Source organism: Vicugna pacos, chromosome 20, assembly GCF_048564905.1.
Source record: "Vicugna pacos chromosome 20, VicPac4, whole genome shotgun sequence".
NCBI classification, from domain to species: domain Eukaryota; kingdom Metazoa; phylum Chordata; class Mammalia; order Artiodactyla; family Camelidae; genus Vicugna; species Vicugna pacos.
In genome coordinates, this window is record NC_133006.1 from 4,026,469 (window position 1) to 4,045,983 (window position 19,515).

The following is a 19,515-nucleotide window of genomic DNA, read 5'->3' on the forward strand; positions in this document are numbered from 1 at the left end:
CCGCGAACATGGGGTAGCAGGGGACGCCCCAGGCCGCGAGGGACGGGTAACAAATCCAGGAGTTCGCAAGCGCAACCCCCTTCCCACCGCAGCTCCGCGACAGCACCGCACACGCCTCGAGGGAGCAGGCCATAACCTGAGGGCCGGTCGGAAGTACTCCCGGGCCCTCAGGCGGCCTCCCAACTTCCCGGGGCTGCATTCGCTTGCCCACACCCTGGTACAAGCTGCAGCGAATAAACGGGGTTCAGGGACTACTAACGTTGGGGTGGGGGGCACCACGAACCACGGCGGCCGCCCGCACTCGCCTCAGGGTCCTGAATGGTCGCGCGGTTGGGTCTCACCCACACACCCCCAACCCGTGAGCCTCTCCAAACGCGCAGCCCAGTCCCCAGACCGAATTCTTCCTCTGGAGCCGCTGCAGGAGCGCCCAGCTTCCCCACGCTCCTGGCAGCTCCGGCGTCCGCCCAGGCGCATCGCCGCGTGCGTGCGCGGAACCACGGGCCGAGGCTCCTGCTTCTCGGGATGGGGCGAGTGGGGCCGAGAGGAACCGATCGGGGCCTGGCGGGCCAAGCGGGGACGGGCGGCGGGGCGGCGGGGCGGCGGGGAAGGATCACCCCGCTGCCCCTCCGGCCAGATCTCCATACCCAATGCCCCGAGTCCTGGGAACATGTAGCAGGAGAGGCCGCCCCCAGAACAACACACGGGGTAGACAGGAGCAAGTTGGCTGGCTCCCAGGAGCACACCTTCTCCACGCCGCCGCAGCTCGCCGCCCGCCGCCGCCGCCGCGGCTTGCCCAACGCAGACGCCGCCGCCCGCCGCCGCCGCCGCCGCCGGCCGTTGCCCCGCACCCTGACAGCAAAGCCTCGCCTCCCAGGAGCAGACTGACCGCCAGACATGCACCCCGCGAACATGCGGAAGCAGAGGCCGCCCCAGGCCGCGGGGGAATCGGTAACAAATTCAGGAGTTCGCACGCGCAGCCCCCATCCCACCGCAGCCCCGCGACAGCACCGCACCCGCCTCGCGAGAGCAGGCCATGACCTGAGGGCCGGTCGGAAGTGCTCCCGGCTCCGGCAGGCGCCCTCCCACCTCCCGGGGCTGCATTCGCTTGCCCAAACCCTGCTACAAGCTGCAGCGAAGAACCGGAGTTCAGGGACTACTAACGTTGGGGTGGGGGGCACCACGAACCACGGCGGCCGCCCGCACTCGCCTCAGGGTCCTGACTTGCCGCGCGGCTGGGGCCTCACCCACGCACCCCCAACCCGTGAGCCTCTCCAAACGCGCAGCCCAGGCCCCACCCGCCGGCTCCCCGACCTGCGCGCCCCCACCAGCGCCCCCTTACCTGCTTAGCGGCGGCAGCGGAGGTGACGGCAGGCGGCAGCCCAGTCCCCAGACCGCCTTGTTCCTCGGGAGCCGCTGCAGGAGCGCCCAGCTTCCCCAAGCTCTGGGCAGTCCCGGCATCCGCGCGTGCGTGCGCAGACCCTCGTGCTGGGGCTCCTGCTGCTCGGGACGTGGCAAGCGGGGCCGAGCGGAACCGATCGGAACCGATCGGGACATGGCGGGCCAAGCGGGGACGGGGGGCGGGTCGGCGGGCAGGGTGGGGAGGAGGGGCGGGCGGGGCTGTGGGGACGGCCCACACCGCTGTCCCTCCCGCCGGGTCTGCATACCCACTGCCGCGAGTCCTGGGAACCTGCGGCAGCAGAGGCCGCCCCCAGGACAACACACGGGGTAGATAAGAACAAGTCGGCAGCCTTCCAGGAGCATACCCTCTCCACGCCGCCGCGGCTCGCCGCCCGCCGCCGCAGCTCTCTGTCCGCCGCCCGCCGCCGCCGCCCGCCGCCGCCGCCGCAGTTCTCTGTCCGCCGCCCGCCTCCGTCCGCCGCCGCCGCCGCACCCTGACAGCAAAGCCTCGCCTCTCAGGAGCAGACTGACCGCCAGACGGGCACCCCGCGAACATGGGGAAGCAGAGGCCGCCCCCAGGACAACACACGGGGTAGACAGGAGCAAGTTGGCTGGCTCCCAGGAGCACACCTCCTCCACGCCGCCCGCTGCTGCCGCCGCTCGCCGTCCGCCGCCGCACGCCTCTGTCCGAGGCCGCCCGCCATAACCGCAACCGCCACCGCCCGCCGCTGCCCCGCACCCTGACAGCAAGGCCTCGCCTCCCAGGAGCAGACTGACCGCCAGACATGCACCCCGCGAACATGCGGAAGCAGAGGCCGCCCCAGGCCGCGGGGGAATCAGTAACAAGTCCAGGAGTTCACAAGCGCAACCCCCTTCCCACCGCAGCTCCGCGACAGCACCGCACCCGCCTCGCGGGGGCAGGCCTTGACCTGAGGGCCGGTCGGAAGTGCTCCCGGCTCCGGCAGGCGCCCTCCCACCTCCCGGGGCTGCATTCGCTTGCCCAAACCCTGCTACAAGCTGCAGCGAAGAATCGGACTTCAGGAGCTACTAACGTGGGGTGGGGGGCACCACGAACCACGGCGGCCGCCCGCACTCGCCTCAGGGTCCTGACTGGCCGCGCGGCTGGGGCCTCACCCACGCACCCCCAACCCGTGAGCCTCTCCAAACGCGCAGCCCAGGCCCCACCCGCCGGCTCCCCGACCTGCGCGCCCCCACCAGCGCCCCCTTACCTGCCCGGCGGCCGCAGAGGAGGCGACGGCAGGCGGCAGCCCAGTCCCCAGACCGCCTTGTTCCTCGGGAGCCGCTGCAGGAGCGCCCAGCTTCCCCAAGCTCCGGGCAGTTCAGGCGCCCGCGCAGGCGCATTCACGCGTGCGTGCGCGCCCCTCCTCCTCCCGCCGGAAGCGCGGACCCTCGTGCTGGGGCTCCTGTTGCTAGGGATGTGGCGAGTGGGGCCGATCGGAACCGATCGGGGCTCGCGGGCCAAGCGGGGACGGGGGGCGGGGCGGCGAGCAGGGAGGGTAGGCTGGGCGGGCGGGGCTGTGGGGCCGGCCCACACCGTTGACCCTCCCGCCGAGTCTGCATACCCACTGTCCTGAGTCCTGGGAACCTGCGGGTTAGTGTTTAGGATATAAGGAGTTTAGTGGTGAAAATACAAGCAAAAGAAGTAAAACTTCATCCGGCTCATTAGATATATACATAATATTCTTGGCCCATGTATGTATATGTTTATGGGCCAGGAGTTTGCAGACTATCATTGTAACTATGAGGAACGTTAAAAATTAAGAAAGAAAGAAAGAAAGAAAGAAAAGTATAAAGGTGTACCTAATAATGACTGGGCTTCCTTGGAAAGGGAACAGAGATCTGGAGACAGCGACAGTCTCCAAAAACACATGAGAAAACGTTTACTTTTGTATATGTTGTTTCCTTCTGTACCTGTACTGTATGTAAAATTAAGGAAGAAAGGAAGCAAAAATAAAAGAGAAAAAAAGGAAGGAGAAAAGAAAGGAATCTGGCCATTTATTCTTTAAATATATAGCTAGTATTATCTCCTGTGAGCCAGAGATCTTTCAGAACCCCTCTTAGGACTCAAAGACACCGAAATGGCAGTTCTCTTCCAAATGCTCCTAATCCAGTATCTCTGTAGCTTTATAACAGTAAAGATGATCTGAAGCAGAGACAAATCAACTCCAAAATCTAAATGCATCCAAGGTATACCTGTAACAAATTATATATTTGCATATATATTATATATATATAACATATATAAGCATACATGTAGATATATACTCAGACATAATATATATGTAGATATTTTTTAAAGAGATATATCCCCTAAAGTTTCTTCAGAACACTGTATTCCTTTAGTATGATTATCTTGGAAAAGACCTCCAGGCTCTAATTAAATATCCAGGGCATTCCCTGGAGAACTCCATTACAAACTTCAATCTAAAGGGTAAGAGATCCTAAGCCCCACTTTTCCTAGGATTTCTGGTACTAGGGTTTTCATTACTTGAGAACAAACTGATAAGTCAGCCACCAAAGCTTTTTTTGAATTGCCTTGAATGTAACCCAAAGAGCCCATAGATCTATTCACTCCATTGTCTAACTGTAACATTTTGTCTGTTATGTGCCAGGTTCTTGGTGAACAGCTGATCTGCCTAACTGAATAGTAGAACAAATTTGCCTTCTGTCAACTTATGCACTAGAGTCAAATGGACTCAAAGTCTATCTTTCCTGAGTCTCAGGTGTCATAGCAAGGAAAAAACAAGAGCAAAAATCCATCTACTCCCACTTTTCAGCACTCCTGGCACTATATACAAAAGAACTCAATATTAAGAGACCTTGTTTCTTATAATCCATTATTGTCAATATCTTCTTCTAATGAAAGATGGAAAGTTGATACCAGAAACATTTCTATAACTTTATACATTTGCTATTTTTAAGCTTTATTGATTGTATCCTATTTTCAAGATTGTAAAATGACCTGAACCTTTCAAAAGATTCAAAATTAAAAAGCAACTATAGATATCTCATTTATTTTTCATTTAAAAGTATCTTTTCTTCTTCAACTTAAGATTTCCTTTCTTTATGCTTTATTAGCTAAACACACACACAAACACACAAACACAAATATTTTGAAGCAATATCTGTGTGTATATTTTGTAATAATGAGAGCAATTTAATTATCCACAGTAATTGAATGAAAATGTTTAATTCTTAAAAAATTGTATTAACTCAAAAGGCAAGTCTTTTTCTTTTACATTATATCTTTTTGACCCAGGGAATGTCATTTAACCATTATTACTCAACATATTAGTAATTTATTCTTTGACTTTTAAAATCATATTAATAAAATAATTATTTATTAACTCATGAAAGTGTTTTAGGTACCATGAAGTTTGAAATAATATAGTTTTCCTGGAAAGAATATACATTTTAAAGATAAAATCCCTGTCCAAAGAGGTATTTTGATATTTGATACACAATCAATAGCACATAAAGTTACTTGGATGTTTATACATTTTTAAAATGATATTTTAAGTGGAAACATTGCAGAAGCATTTTCCTTGTTTCTCATTAAGAATTTTGAAATTTTTCTATCTAGAGGTAGATGCTTAATTACTGATTATTATTCAATCAATATGTTCTTTATACAACCACACACAAAAGTTCACTTTTCCAATTTTCTATCATATGAACCCAGGTGTGAATTTCTTTAGCTGGAAATAATTTTATAAAGCATCAGAAAATTGTTTAAGATCATTTAATGTTACATTAAGATTGGACCACATATCTAAATAAGATGCTGGTGGAAATTAACTCTATCTAAGTTTTACATGCTATTAATGAAGTAAATAAAGCACCATGGTAGAGTCTTTTATACATTGTGTGTTGTTGTCTATTGTGCTGCACAAAATTTAAGTTGTGGATTCAGTCCACTTTCTTCTATTATTTAAAAATTCAAGAAAGAATGTCATAAAAATACATATGCCATTCTTTCTAATTAAAACTATGCATATTTCATTAAGACGTTCTTATGACTTGCCTGGATTGCATGTTATGACACTCTTAACTGAGAAGGAAAGGCCAAGCAGATGACACAGCACACTTAAACATTATCCTCTGTGGATCTGCCCACATTAATCGTGCTCTTTATGAACCAAGAAGACATTCTATAATATTAGTTATTGTGGCAGTTTGAGAATACTATAAAAAAGTGAATTATTAGGCTTGCCTATCTTTGGAGAAAAATTATTTTATTCCAATAAGAAGCATAAACACAAAATGATACTGACTTTCCTGTCCGCGGTAACCCCACCCCCACCATCTTAGCAGGCCCTCTCTTTTGGGGGAAGGATTAAATTATCTTATTAGTGCATTTATTATTATCTTTTATACATTCAATTCACCAACCAGTGAAAAGTTGTTCATTGAGACTGACTACACTTAAAAAGCACAAATAGAAATATATTATAATCAGTCTATCTACCCACCTGTCTATTTTTTCTCCCTATCTCATCTTTCCTTCTCTCCCCCAACCCCCTTTCTCTCTCTCTCTCACACACACACACACACAAACCACATTGCCTGTGGGCAGTTCCGTGTCCTTCCCTGGTCCCCTGGAATCATGGGTTGTTCCAGTTCCCTAGTCTTGCTCTGTAACATTACCCGTTCTTCTATCTGTGAAATCTATTCTCTCTGCACTTGTCTCTTTTACTTAAGGGCATTAAAGCTCCCTCTTTGTAGGTATACAGATCTTGTCTATTTCTCTGCTGAACCAAAAAAAAAAAGAAATCTAAAATATTAAAAGTCATATAATACCTAGAGCAAAAAAAGTATCTTAAAACAGGAGAAAATGAATAAAACATTGATGAATATAATATTTGGGAAACTCGAAAGCTGACAGGTTGGAGAACTGTACAGCTAACAATGTTAAGATAGATTTCATGTCAATAGGGTAAAGATTAAATGATTTTATGAATAATAGTTAATCTGGAAATGGTTAATAGGATTATGTAAGCAAAGTCAGAAAGGACTGTAGGCCTAACTCATTAGAATAATAGGACAAATTATCCTGGCATTTGTTAGATCAAAGAATAGAGACATGGCTGATGATTAAAATATTATAGTACAGGATTTCATTATGAATATGGTATTAGACTTACAGCAAAAATACTTCTAGAATAAAATCTTAATGGCTTCCAAAATAATGTTTTTTTCTTCTAACTTTCCACGTTTGCCCCTTTAGACCTCTTCTCACAGGCAGATTGTGTTTGCATGGAGTTTATGATTTGCTAATCATTCTTTTTTTTTTTAATCAAGTTCTTGTCAGTCTTTAGAGAAAATGATTTAATTTGGTCGTTTTCATGTTCAGATGTACCTGAAAAGGACTGGCTTACATTCAACTCATTTAAATAGAAGTTGTGAAAAATCTGTGGAATAGGAGAACTATTTTCCAAGCAAAATAATTTAGAACATACTTGTGATAACTGGCAGCTTATTTTTTCCATCTAAATTTACAGACCTAAATCCGAGTATTAGGCAGACTTTCATTTATTTCACATCCAGCTATGCTCCAAGGATTTGGAATCAATTCTGCATAGTGTGGATCTGAAGGAAAACATGATCCCTGAGATGTAAGATACAGCAATGACAGTCAATTTAGATTTATAAAGTGAACAGAACAAGAAACATCACAAAATACTATCATGTAAAATTGATAATTTTTGCTAATTTTTCAAACACAAAAGTGTTACATACATTGATTTAAAGTGAAGACATACAAACAAATTAAAATATACCAGAAAGTTTTGATGTATGAGCTGGTGACTATGAGACTGATATTAATAATTTGCATATGGACAATTAAGAATTGACTGGTTGGTAAATTTTATAAAATACTGGAAAAGTCACAGGATTTAGAGTCTGTATTTAGAGACCTGTATTTCAAATTCACTGTCATCACTTACTACCTATGCAACTTCAAGCTCTTTGCATCAATTATGTTAACTATCAAAAACCACACCAAAAGTATACCTACCTCATGAAATAGTTGAATGGGTTAATTAATCTACAATGCATGGAAGCATATTATAATTCCTAAAGCTTGGTATAGTTCTATCTGGGCTTAAATATGCTTTTCATGCTTCCTCTACTTTTACCACAATGACATGTCCCCGTTTGAATAGGTTTATGTCTCTCTTACTATACAGAACTACAGAGTAAAATTAATGTACTATTTATTTATTATGTATATGTATATATGTCTATATTTGTATCTTTAAATTCACCTTATTTTTAGCTGTTATAAATAAACATATATGCATACATGTACACACACAGACATGTATACACACACATGCATTCACACACACATATATAGTCATAATAAGCTGAAAAGGTCAATTGTAATCCCTAACACAACCACTAATAAAATACCAAAAAAAAACCAGAAATGGAAATTTTAAAAGAACAAAAATGGCACACTGCAAAATAAAATTAAACACAAAAAGGGAGTAATAGAGAATTTGAGAATCAAAAAAGGTACAATATTTAGGAAACAATTAGAAAAATGACAGAAGTAAATCCTTTCATTTGTGTAATTACTTTAAATATAAATGGACTAACTGCTCTAATAAAAAAACTTAGACAAAATGGATTTTAAAAGAACATTATCCTCTTACATACTGTTGACAAGAGACTAACTTTAGATACATATAAATTGAAATGAAAAGATGGAAAAAAACCTTTTCTTGTGAATAGTAACAAAAAGAGAGCTGGGATGGTATATTAATATAAGACAGAATAAAATTTAAGTCAAAAATTACCATAAGTTATAAAGAAGGACATTATACACAGAGGAATGGCCAATCTATTAGAAGACATAACAATTATCAACACACACACCTACCAATAAAGCCCCAAAGTACATGAAGCAAAAATTGACAGGACTGAAGAGAGAAATAGATAGTTCCACAATAATTATTGGAAACTTTTACACCTCACTCTCAGTAATGGGCAGAATAAGACACAAGAGCAATAAGGAAACAGAATATTTAAGTAACACTATCAGCTGACTAGGCCTACCTGATATGCGTAGAATACTCTGCTCAAGTACATGCATTATCCCATCTGCACATGGAACAGGCTCCAAGTTAGATCGTATATTAGGTCACAGAGCAAGTCTCGGTGAATTTAAAAAATTTAAATCATACCAAGTATCTTTTCTGACTACAACAGAATAAAACTAGAAGTCAAGACCAGAAGGAGAAATGGAAAATTTACAACTGTGTACAAATAAAATATCATGTTTAATGAATCAATGGGTCAAAGAAAACATTTAAAGAAAAATAAGAAAATACTTTGAGATAAATGAAAATGAAGACACAGTAATACCAAATGTCTGAAATACAGTGATGGCCGTGCTCAGGGGAAATTTATAGCTGTAAAAGCCTAACTTTAAAGAGAATAAAGATTTTATATTCCCCTACTCTGACTAGTTCTCCAATATTTTTAAAATACTACTCTCTCTATCCAATTTCTAATCATGGAGAATTCCATCAAATCAATCCTCAGTTCTTTCTTTTCTCTTCCTTTGAACCCTTATCTGTCTCATACTTTGAACAGATATCTCTGGAGGATGGCTTTGGGATCTCTAACTTTCAGACTGAAGTCTCTTATCTCCAACTTTCTTTCGAAAAGCTCAATTTAGAGGAACTGGGCTTCTCGATGTTCACAGCTCTCTGATTTCACTTCTTCCTAGTGTCACACTACTTAACAAAATCTGTTTTTTTTAATTTTATTTATTTTTATTTTTTTAAACTTTTTTGGCAGGGAGAGGTAATTAGGTCTATTTATTTTTATTTATGAACAGACGTACTAGGGACTGAACCCAGGACCTCGCGCTTGCTAAGCACACACTATACTCCTGAGCTATATACCCTCCTCCCAACAAAATCTGTTTTTAAGGAGATATTTTAAAAACCACCCACTTTTTAAAAATCATTTTTACTGTCACTTAAGAACTTCCAAGTCACTCTCCCATTTATTTAACAACCTTTGTCCTGAACAGAGTTACTGTTTCCCTTAATGACTGCACAGCCTTACTTACAGGTTTCTATCCATCTAAACTACTGTTTTCCTTGCTCTCTAGAGAGAGTTTTTCATTAAGATGATACTTTTTGCAAAACTACACAGACAGTAAGAAGATCAGCTGCTGCCAGGGGTTGAGGGGCACAGGGTAGGGAAGATGGAACAGGCAGAGCACAGAGAACTTTGTGAAAATGCTCTGTACGCTGCGATATGGATGGATACACATCGTTGTGTATTTGTCCAAACTCACAGAGCGTCCAACACCAAGAGTGAGCCCTAATGCAGACTCTCGAGCCCAGGTGGTCACCATGTGTCCATGAAGGCTCCTACCACTCTGCTGGGAGACCCTGAGAACGGGGAGGTGTGCGTGTGTGAGAACAGAGGACATAAGGGAAATCTGTACTTTCCTCTTACTTTTGCTGTGAATCTAAAACTGCTCTAAAAAGAAAAATTAAAAAAAGCTTTTAAAATTAAAAAAAAAAGACTTCAAAACAAAACCTATCCAAATCAATGTAAATCATTACGCAGAACTAGTGAAGGTATTGAGCTGATTTACTGGCTACCAATAAACAATGTTCCACTGAATTAGTGCATTTATTTAACACTTATTGTGTACTGCTCCCATATCGTATACTGTTACCTGTTATCCCATATCCCACTCCCGTTACCGCACCACTCTTCTTCAGCTCCCCTGACTCTGTCCCTTCCAAAACTTTCTACTTTGCCTCTAAAAACCCCTTCTATGATAGCAAACTTCCTTATATTCTCAAGCCATCAATGAATTCTTCCACCATCAACTTCCTTGCCTGCTGTCTACCTGCTCTACTCCCCTGACAAAAACCACACCTGCTTTTCATTGTGGCTAAATCCCAGGTGATGAATTCTTCTGGACATAATCACACAAATTTACAAACTTGTATCACCTATAAATTATGATGTCTAGCCCCCACGGTTATGTAATGTTTATCAACTCGACCTAACCTTTGTCACTCTCCACATATTTTCAAATCCTTCATCTTATCACTCACTTGCAATAAACTACTTCACCCTAACATACCAAGAAAGAGATCAAAACATCAGTTATATTTCACTGAACTCTCTGCTATCAAACTAATGGACTTACTGCACCTAATCCTTTCTCCTTCTCTCTCAGTATCACAATTAAAATAAGACCCTCTCTTGCTCTTTCTCCAAATCCATCTGTCTTGGCTCTAGACTGCCTCTACTCCAAACTGCCAAGACCCCAGGACTCCTCTTCCACTGATTTTAACTTTTTCAAGTACTACTATAACTCTCCCCTCAATTCGTCCTGCCAGTTTAGTAGAGTGCACAGGATTCATTTATTTGAAATGCATAGTACTCAAGACTATGGATTCTTGAGATTACATAAAGCGCTGTGCTTGTCAGAGTCGCAATGAGTCTCAGTGCGCACTGCTATTTTCTTAAACTTTTCTCTGACCTCTGGCAGTTCTGCCCACTGTCTCCTTGACATCTTGGCTGCTCTGACTTCACACTCTCATAGTCTCCTTTGCAAGCTCCTCTTCTGCTGCAGTCTCTAAGTTGGCTTTCCCAAAGACTGGTCCTAGGTCCTCTTCTCACACTAGGTGCTGTTACTGGGTGATCACAACCATTCACAGTGTTTTTCCTACCACATTTAAGCGGACAATCTTTATCTCCAGCCTAACGTGATACACTAAGTTTCAGGCTCATACATCAAAACCTTCAGGATGTCTTCATCTGAATGTCATAAGTCACCTCTAGCTCACATCTGAACCTGAACTTAACCATCTTCTCTGCCACCCCATCCCCCCCCTGCACCTCATCAGGCTCCTCCTGTCGAGTTCCCAGTCTCAATACAGGCATTTTCACACACCTGAAAAACTAGATGGCACTTTAAACTTCTCCTTGCTATCGTCTTCCCATATCCAAATATCCCTGCCAAAAAAAAAATCCAAACTTCCAAGTATCAGCTACTATCAATCTACCTACAAATGTTTCCACGTCTCTCCCTTTGCACTGTGACTTTCCCAGGACAGGACACTGACTTCTCATCTAGAATATTGCAGTGACTTCTTTACTCATCACTCACCTTCCAGTCTTGCTCTATCAGTAGAGTTTATTTACCTTACGGTAGCCAGGATAATCTTTCTTAAATACAATTGTGGCCATGAGTTTCCTTCCCTGGACTGCTCACTGTGCTTAGTATAAAATGGCTTCATGCCCTTGGTCCTCATTTGTGGCCATTCCTTCTTCAAACGCTAGCCTCTGACCACACTGAAGCTCTTTATGTTCAGCAAAAGCAAGTTCATACATAGCTCACAGGATCAGCCTTTTGTAGCCAAAGGTTTTGCATCCACGGAACCACTCAATCATGGGTCTAATTCAATTCCCATTTTATATAAGGGACTTGGCGCATCCACAGATATTGGTACCTGTGGGGATCCTGGAACCAATCCCAAGCGGATACTGAAGGATGACTGTACTCTGTTCACTCAGTCACCTGGCTAACAGCCATTTGTCCCTCAGGTTGTGGCTTAGATAGATACCACATCTTCCTTGACCCACCACTACCACAAATTTAAGTCAGATTCCCTCCCAGTGTGCTGCCTGAGCACACAATTAATTTCTTCAGGGAAGCACTTACCCTTTATCTTAACTGGTCATTTACTTTTCTCTGTCTCGTCCCCCAAATCCTGGCTATTAACCATAACAACAAGTCATTCAGGGCTACGTTTATTCATTTGTGTGTTTGTTTGTTTGATAGAGGCACTGGGGATTGAACCCAGGACCTCGTGCATGCTGAACATGCACTCTACCACTGAGCTCCACCTTTCCCGCTCAGGACTATGTTTAGCTGTTATTTCCAGATCTCAGAACAATATCTGGTACACAGAAGGCATTCAAATATTTTCTCAAAGACAAGAAACTTGAAAAGAGCTACACACTTAAGAAAAGCCTATACCACTTTAGGTTGCTGATTCCTTAGTGCTTTGTATGCAAAATAAACAATATTTGCTGTAAATCACATTAATAAGTTTTAGAGGCCAGAAATTTAGAATACTTCCGTCATTAAATTTTCACTAGGTATCTAAAACATTATATCAAATGTGAACATCCTTGAGTCTCTGCTCCCACACTGTGGTCACACATTTCTTGGGCAAGTAGCATCTATTTCCTTAGCTTTCCCTTGCTAAGTGGCTTGTGCTCTCTGTTAATGAGGGCATCATAATGTGACTCTCTCACAGAAAACTATCTCCACTTGGTCCTTATGGAAATTTTAATATGGGTCATAATGAAAGAAGAAGTGAACTTTAAAGTCTTAAAAGAAGAAAAATTCAAGTCCTAGAACAGTCAGTGGCAATAAAACAGATTTCATACATAACAACTTAGAACAGGAAGGAGAATGCGAGATGGAGGAAATTTAGCAATTGCTGATTAACGTAAGGAGAGGAGCTCGAACTGGTAACACACAGTCCATTCATCCATTGGTCACTTATGAATGGAGTCCATGGGCCAGGCACTAGGCACACAAGTGGTTCCCACCCTCACAAAGCTTACATTATGCACAAGAAGACAAACAATAAGCGATGAAACTGAGGTAGGATTACACTTAAGAGTTAGTACTGTGAAGGAATCAAGGATGTCAGAACAAGGGCAGGAGAGAAGGCCCAGAGTTTAGAGCTGGTTTCACATATTTGAGCAAGGAATGCAGCTATGAACATTACAACCAAGAGTGCCAAGGAAAACCACAAAGAGCTGTAAACCAGGAAAAGAAGATCTTTTTTCCTCCCTAAGATGATTTCAGCTAAGTAAATCCAAGAGCAGAGTTTAAAAGTAATTAAGATGACTCAGACAGCGTCCTATACTTTGGCTAGGTATCTTCAGCAGAGCAAACTCATCTTTTACTCAGATCTAAATCCACTTCTACAAGCAGCATTTTGCAGGAAAGAGGGAGGCACTTTTGTCTTGTCACTTTAGCAAAGCTATATTTTAACTAAACTCTGACTCAAGCGCACCTTTCAAATCTTTTGATCGCACAATACTTTGCCTAACCCATTGGTTCTTTCCTTAGGTCAAAGAAATAGAAATGAAGAAGAAGTAATTAACAGATGACCAGATTGCTTCCCTACCTCCCCTTTCAGTAATCTCCTGAACAGACTGTGTGAACACGACAGCGTCTAAGGAAAGATCTCAAGGAGTCGACAAGCCTGCACACAGTGGGAGAAGGTGACGCGTCTGATTCTTCATCTCAGTGATCAACTGAGATTACTTCTCCTTTTTTCTGTTTAGAAACTTCCACGGCCAAGTAGACTCTTTAAAGTCTAAAAGAGGACACGAGTCTGCCTTCTCCCCAGATTGCCAGCCTTTGCAACATTTCCATTCCTACCAGCACTTGTCTCTCCAGTATTGACTTTTCCGGCCACAATTAGCCAAGCCTGAGTTTGGCAACACCTCTGCTATACAAAAAACCATACTAAACATCATAATAGGACAACATCATTTTATTATATCAGTAAACTAGTTTATTTAATTTAATTATTACCAGAGGCAAAAAAAAAATAGAGTAGGTAGGATATTCTGAACGTCTTGTGTTTTTTTTTAAGTAGGTTACTAAATATTTTATACATGAAGCTAGAAAGAAAGCTTTGAAACAGATATCATACAAAAAGGCATTACATTAAGTAATTATCTGAATACTAGAAAAGCTTTAAGTAAGAAGGCATATAAAATTGAAGCTAAAAACTCTGGCAAAATGTAACAAAATGCTATTCTCAAAAGATACCTAAGAGAGGAAAACATTCTTTCATCGTGAGCAACATTCCAATCTCTCATGAACTTGGGGAAACAACTAGCCATTCTGAGACTATTACTTTATTAGTAGGATACGTTTCCCTAAATCTTGTTTTCAGTTTAAAAGAAAATGATTACTTTTTCATTTAATTAAACCATTAAAAGTTCCATGCTATGAATGAATAATCGTGAGTAGTTGAACAAACAGTTTTACTTCTTTTTATGGCTTCAATTGAATTACAGGCTATGTGTCAAATAGTAATTAATAAGTTTTGATCAAAGATCTTGGAATTTAAGACAGTAACTTTTGTATATGACCAAATTGAGTAGAGTACAGAGGAAATGTAATACTTTCTATGCTGTTTTCTATTTGAAAAATAAAGCAGTTAAATAAATTCACATGGAAAATATGCCCTAAGATTTTATAGTATATATATATGTGTGTGTGTGTGTGTGTGTGTGTGTGTGTATATATATATATATATATATATATATCTCTCTAAACAGTTCTTTTTTTTCTGCCCTCACCCACTTTCCTGAACCAGCCATGAAAGTAAACCAATCATATGCAGTTTTCTCTCTAATATTCCTGTTATGTGGCTATTTTTGCTAATTCTATCCAGAACACTCAGAATCACTTAACTCAGTAATGTACTATTTTTCTATAAATGTTAAAATACAGATCTGAGAAATTAAAGACCTATTTGTTTACTTATGAAACATATAACAGGGATTTTTTTTTAATCAAACAAAAAAAAAACATCGCTTCCATGCAGGGAAACCACTGATTAAGTCCAGTGTTTGACTTCTTACAAAATGAGTCATCCAGTTGCCACAAATTCCCTTGTGGGAAAAATGGGTAAAAGGCTTCAAATATGTGGAGAATGCCATCAAAGACATATATTGAAATAAACATACTAGAAAGGTGATGATTTTTTTCAAGTAAATATGACAACCCCATTAAAATGCAACACACGATTTTTTGCATAAAGAAAACCTAAGATGAAATAGATGCCTTAGATAAAATACTTACATATACAAATCATAAAACCCACTATGGTTAGTAACCTTTATGGCTTTGAAGAACTAGATATTTATATATCCTTCTTTCTGCATGTGCGTGTGCGTATGTGTGTTTTGTATTTATTTTTAACAGTTGATATCTGTTTTAGAGCATACAGAGATGCCAAGCTGAATGAGGGTCTTGATTTAAAAATAAAACATTACTACAAATATAGCAGAAATTAAAGAAATAGAAAAAAATTGTGTAATATTATGGCAAAATTTTTGAAAAGTTAGGCAAAATGGATGAATTCCAAGAAAACTAAAACTTACCAAGAGTTACCCAAAACAAAGTAGACAGTATAACTACATATATAATCATTAAAGAAATTGAGTAAGCAGTTTAAAATCTCCCTCCCTTCAAAACAAGAAGAAACTATGTGTCTGTTTTGGTACCAATACCATGCTGTCTTGATGCCTGTAGCTCTATAGTATTGTCTGAAGTCTGGGAGAGTTATTCACCAAGGAAGACATACAAATGATCAAAAAGCACATGAAAAAATGCTCAATATCACTAATTATCAGAGAAATGTAAATCAAAACTACAATGAGGTATCACCTCACACCAGTCAGAATGGCCGTCATTCAAAAATCCACAAATGACAAATGCTGGAGAGGCTGCGGAGAAAGGGGAACCCTCCTACACTGCTGGTGGGAATGCAGTTTGGTGCAGCCACTGTGGAAAACAGTGTGGAGATTCCTCAAAAGACTAGGAATAGACTTATCATATGACCCAGGAATCCCACTCCTGGGCTTGTATCCAGAAGGAACCCTACTTCAGGATGACACCTGCACCCCAATGTTCATAGCAGCACTATTTACAATAGCCAAAACATGGAAACAGCCTAAATGTCCATCAACAGGTGACTGGATAAAGAAGAGGTGGTATATTTATACAATGGAATACTACTCAGCCATAAAACCCGACAACATAATGCCATTTGCAGCAACATGGACGCTTCTAGAGAATGTCATTCTAAGTGAAGTAAGCCAGAAAGGGAAAGAAAAATACTGTATGAGATCGCTCATATGTGGAATCTAAAAAACAAAAACAAACAAACAAACAAAAACAAAGCATAAATACAGGACAGAAATAGACTCACAGACAGAGAATACAGACTTGTGGTTACCAGGGGGGTGGAGGGTGGGAAGGGATAGACTGGGATTTCAAAATTGTAGAATAGATAAACAAGATTACACTGTATAGCACAGGGAAATATACACAAAATGTTATGATAAATCACAGAGAAAAAAATGTGACAATGAGTGTGTATATGTCCATGAATGACTGAAAATTGTGCTGAACACTGGAATTTAACACAACATTGTAAAATGATTATAAATCAATAAAAAATGTTAAAAAAACAAACAAACAAAAAACCTAAAGAAAAATAAAATAAGAGTCTTGACATCTGAGCAAAGATAAGCAATTGTTACATCCAAAGTGGAAGAAATGAGCATGGAAATGTCCTGGAGGCTGGGCCATATCTATTAATTACATTCCATAACCCTCCAGCCTTATCTAACACAATTAACCTTATTACATACAAGTAGACACAAGTTCATGGAGGTTAAGTTACTTGCCTAACTTCACCCAGCCTGTTAGTAACAGACATATGATATGATCAAATATAAGCAAATTTTGGTTTCAAGGTCCATGCTTATTATTGTACTAAATGATTTATTTAAATAGTACTAAAAATTCAGATTTTGAGACTAGAAAGAGAGCATGTGTCAGTATGGTGACACTCACCAATATTAACAATTGATCATTCTTTGTCTTTCCTCAAGTGAGTGATATTAAAATCATATATAGACTAATAAACCTAATGAGTTCTTTAAATGAACTTTTTATTTTTGAATAATTTGGGATTCACAGAAAAACATATAAAGATAGTACAAATATTTTGCTTATATACCTCACTAATTTTTCTTTAATTTACATTATTATGGTTATTGTTAAACTAAGAAACTAAAAAAATACAGATAGAAAAAAAGAAACACGCACTAACAATATCATAAAAGATAGAGGGGATAATACTGTAGATCTCATAGACATTAATGATACTTAGTTGTGAAAAAACAAATTCTTCCCTCTAAGGTGGAGAAAAAGGTAGGAAGTTGACTCTCCCCATTCTTATGTACAAATTACTAAAATTCCTAGTTAACACAGTAAGGCAGGAGAAAGAAGGCACATAGACTGGAAAGAATTTAACTGTCCCTATGTGAAGATTACATGAATTTTCTACATATAACATACAAAAGACTCTGAACAAAAATGAACAAAAAACCCATAAATTTTCTAGAAGTTAGAAGTGAGTAAGCAAGCTCATAGAATGCAAGGTTAACACAAAAATGAATTGAAAATTTATATAATAGCAATGAACTACCGAAGAATAACAAAAAAAAAACCTTACAATAGTGCCACAAAAATCTAAAAACTAAGGTATAAATGTAGCCAAACAAATGTAAAATCTTTATGCTGAAATCTTCAAAAAAAAAAAGAGCTATTTAAATAAATCAGAGAAAAAGTTTGCAAATTATAAATTAAGCTGAGAACCTCTTCCAGAATATCAAAAAAGAAACCCTTAAAATTCAATAATTAAAAAAAACTAGTTTTTAAAAATGAACAAAATACTTAACAAAAAAATTTATACATGCAATTAAGCACTAGAAAATATACTCAGACTCAATTGTCATTAGATAAAAATTAAGACATCAATAAAATGACATTTTAAACCTATTAAAATGGATTTTAAAAATGAATAGTACCAAATGCTGGTACAATTTCAGAGCCACTGGAACGTTCCTGCATAGCTGAGGGGAATGTAAAATGGTAGATCCACTTTGGAGTACAGTCCGGCAGTTTCTTATAAAGTTATACAATATAACCTAATAACCCAGTTTGTATTACTCAATAATTTACCTTTACACAAAAAAATCTTTATGCCAATGCTTATAGAGACTTTATGTATTATTGCCAAAAACTAGAAACCCAAATTTTTCTCAGCTGTAGAACTGACATCTATAATATTTGATAAAACACTACCCAGTAATAAAAAGGATTGAACTACTACTGATACACACAGCAACATAAATTAATTTTAAATGTATAAGCAAAGTAAAGAAGCCAGAATAAAAGGTGACACATCATTAGACAATGGAGGCAGTGGGAAAACATATTATCACAATAGCTTTAAAATGTGAAGTATCCACCTTGAGTGATTAGCTCAGCTTGTCTTGGCATTGGGAAAAAAAATCATCACCTTTATCTTGGTCAGAATGGCCATTACCAAAAAAGTCTACAAATAAATGTTGGCAAGGATGCGGAGAAAAGGGAACCCTTGTACATAGAAAATGGGCTCCAAATAATCTAACAAATGAATGATAAAGTGAGCCTAAGAAACCATCTCTGAAGATTAGACAGAATTTCAATTACACATAAAGCTAAAATGAAAAACTCTCTTAAAATTGCATGGCAATAAATATGTTCAATGAAGCACAACTATAACTAAACATAGTTTGGGTCATCATGTTTTAGGAATAGAAGGGGCTTACGATTGCCCAGTTCAGATTGCCCTCATTTGATACACGAGGATCATATCAATTGCTTGAATAAATTGCTGAGGTAGCTAGGTAAAATGACAGTAGCAGGACAAAGTTTTCTGATCCCCACTGTAGTGTTCTTTCAATCTAATATTGGATTTATTCCACAATCACTGCAAACAGAAATTAAAATAAACTATTTAAGGGGCTTAAATTACATTAATGAAAATTTCAAATCTTTTCACAAAAAAACCTGATAGCTGTGTTATTTTATTTAGCATTCAATTTAATATTAATATTTAATAATTAATTTCTTCTAAAATTTAAAATCAGAGATTCATCATAAAAGAAACAAAAGGTGGATTATGCTTTCTTTATCATTTAATAAACCTTCTCTATCAAGACAATGAAAAGACAGACTGAAATCATATAAACAGATTGCTATGACTGAAATGCTTGCACAATTCCTCCAAAACAAACAAAACAAAACCACAAAAGCCATAATACTTCTCAAGCTAAGTAAACTGTAATACTGTCAAAATGGTTTGAAGTAGGTCATCTAAAAAAAGTAACCCTGAAGTGACACAGTAACATCACTGCAACAGCCATCAGGTGAAAAATGGTTTT

At 40.3% G+C, this 19,515-nt stretch overlaps 1 protein-coding gene and 1 long non-coding RNA gene across 13 annotated transcripts in view; one reads left to right on the plus strand and one right to left on the minus strand.

Moving 5' to 3' along the window:
- LOC140685452 (uncharacterized) overlaps positions 1-19,515 on the minus strand; it is a 165,823-nt gene that overhangs the window by 28,413 nt on the left and 117,895 nt on the right. For 11 of the 12 annotated variants that reach the window (XR_012062067.1, XR_012062068.1, XR_012062066.1 and 8 more), the window contains exon 1: positions 2,628-2,852. The exons of the other annotated variant lie outside the window; for it this stretch is intronic. Coding sequence is in view for 2 of the 11 variants with exons in the window: in XM_072944745.1 (XP_072800846.1) it covers positions 2,628-2,760 (133 nt within the window). In the remaining 9 variants the exon portion in view is untranslated. Of the gene's footprint in view, positions 1-2,627; positions 2,853-19,515 lie in introns of those variants that run through there. 12 annotated transcript variants of the gene reach the window in all.
- Positions 2,928-4,434, plus strand: LOC140687566 (uncharacterized). The gene is made up of 2 exons (XR_012061951.1): positions 2,928-3,010; positions 4,032-4,434. It is a non-coding gene; the product is annotated as an uncharacterized lncRNA (long non-coding RNA).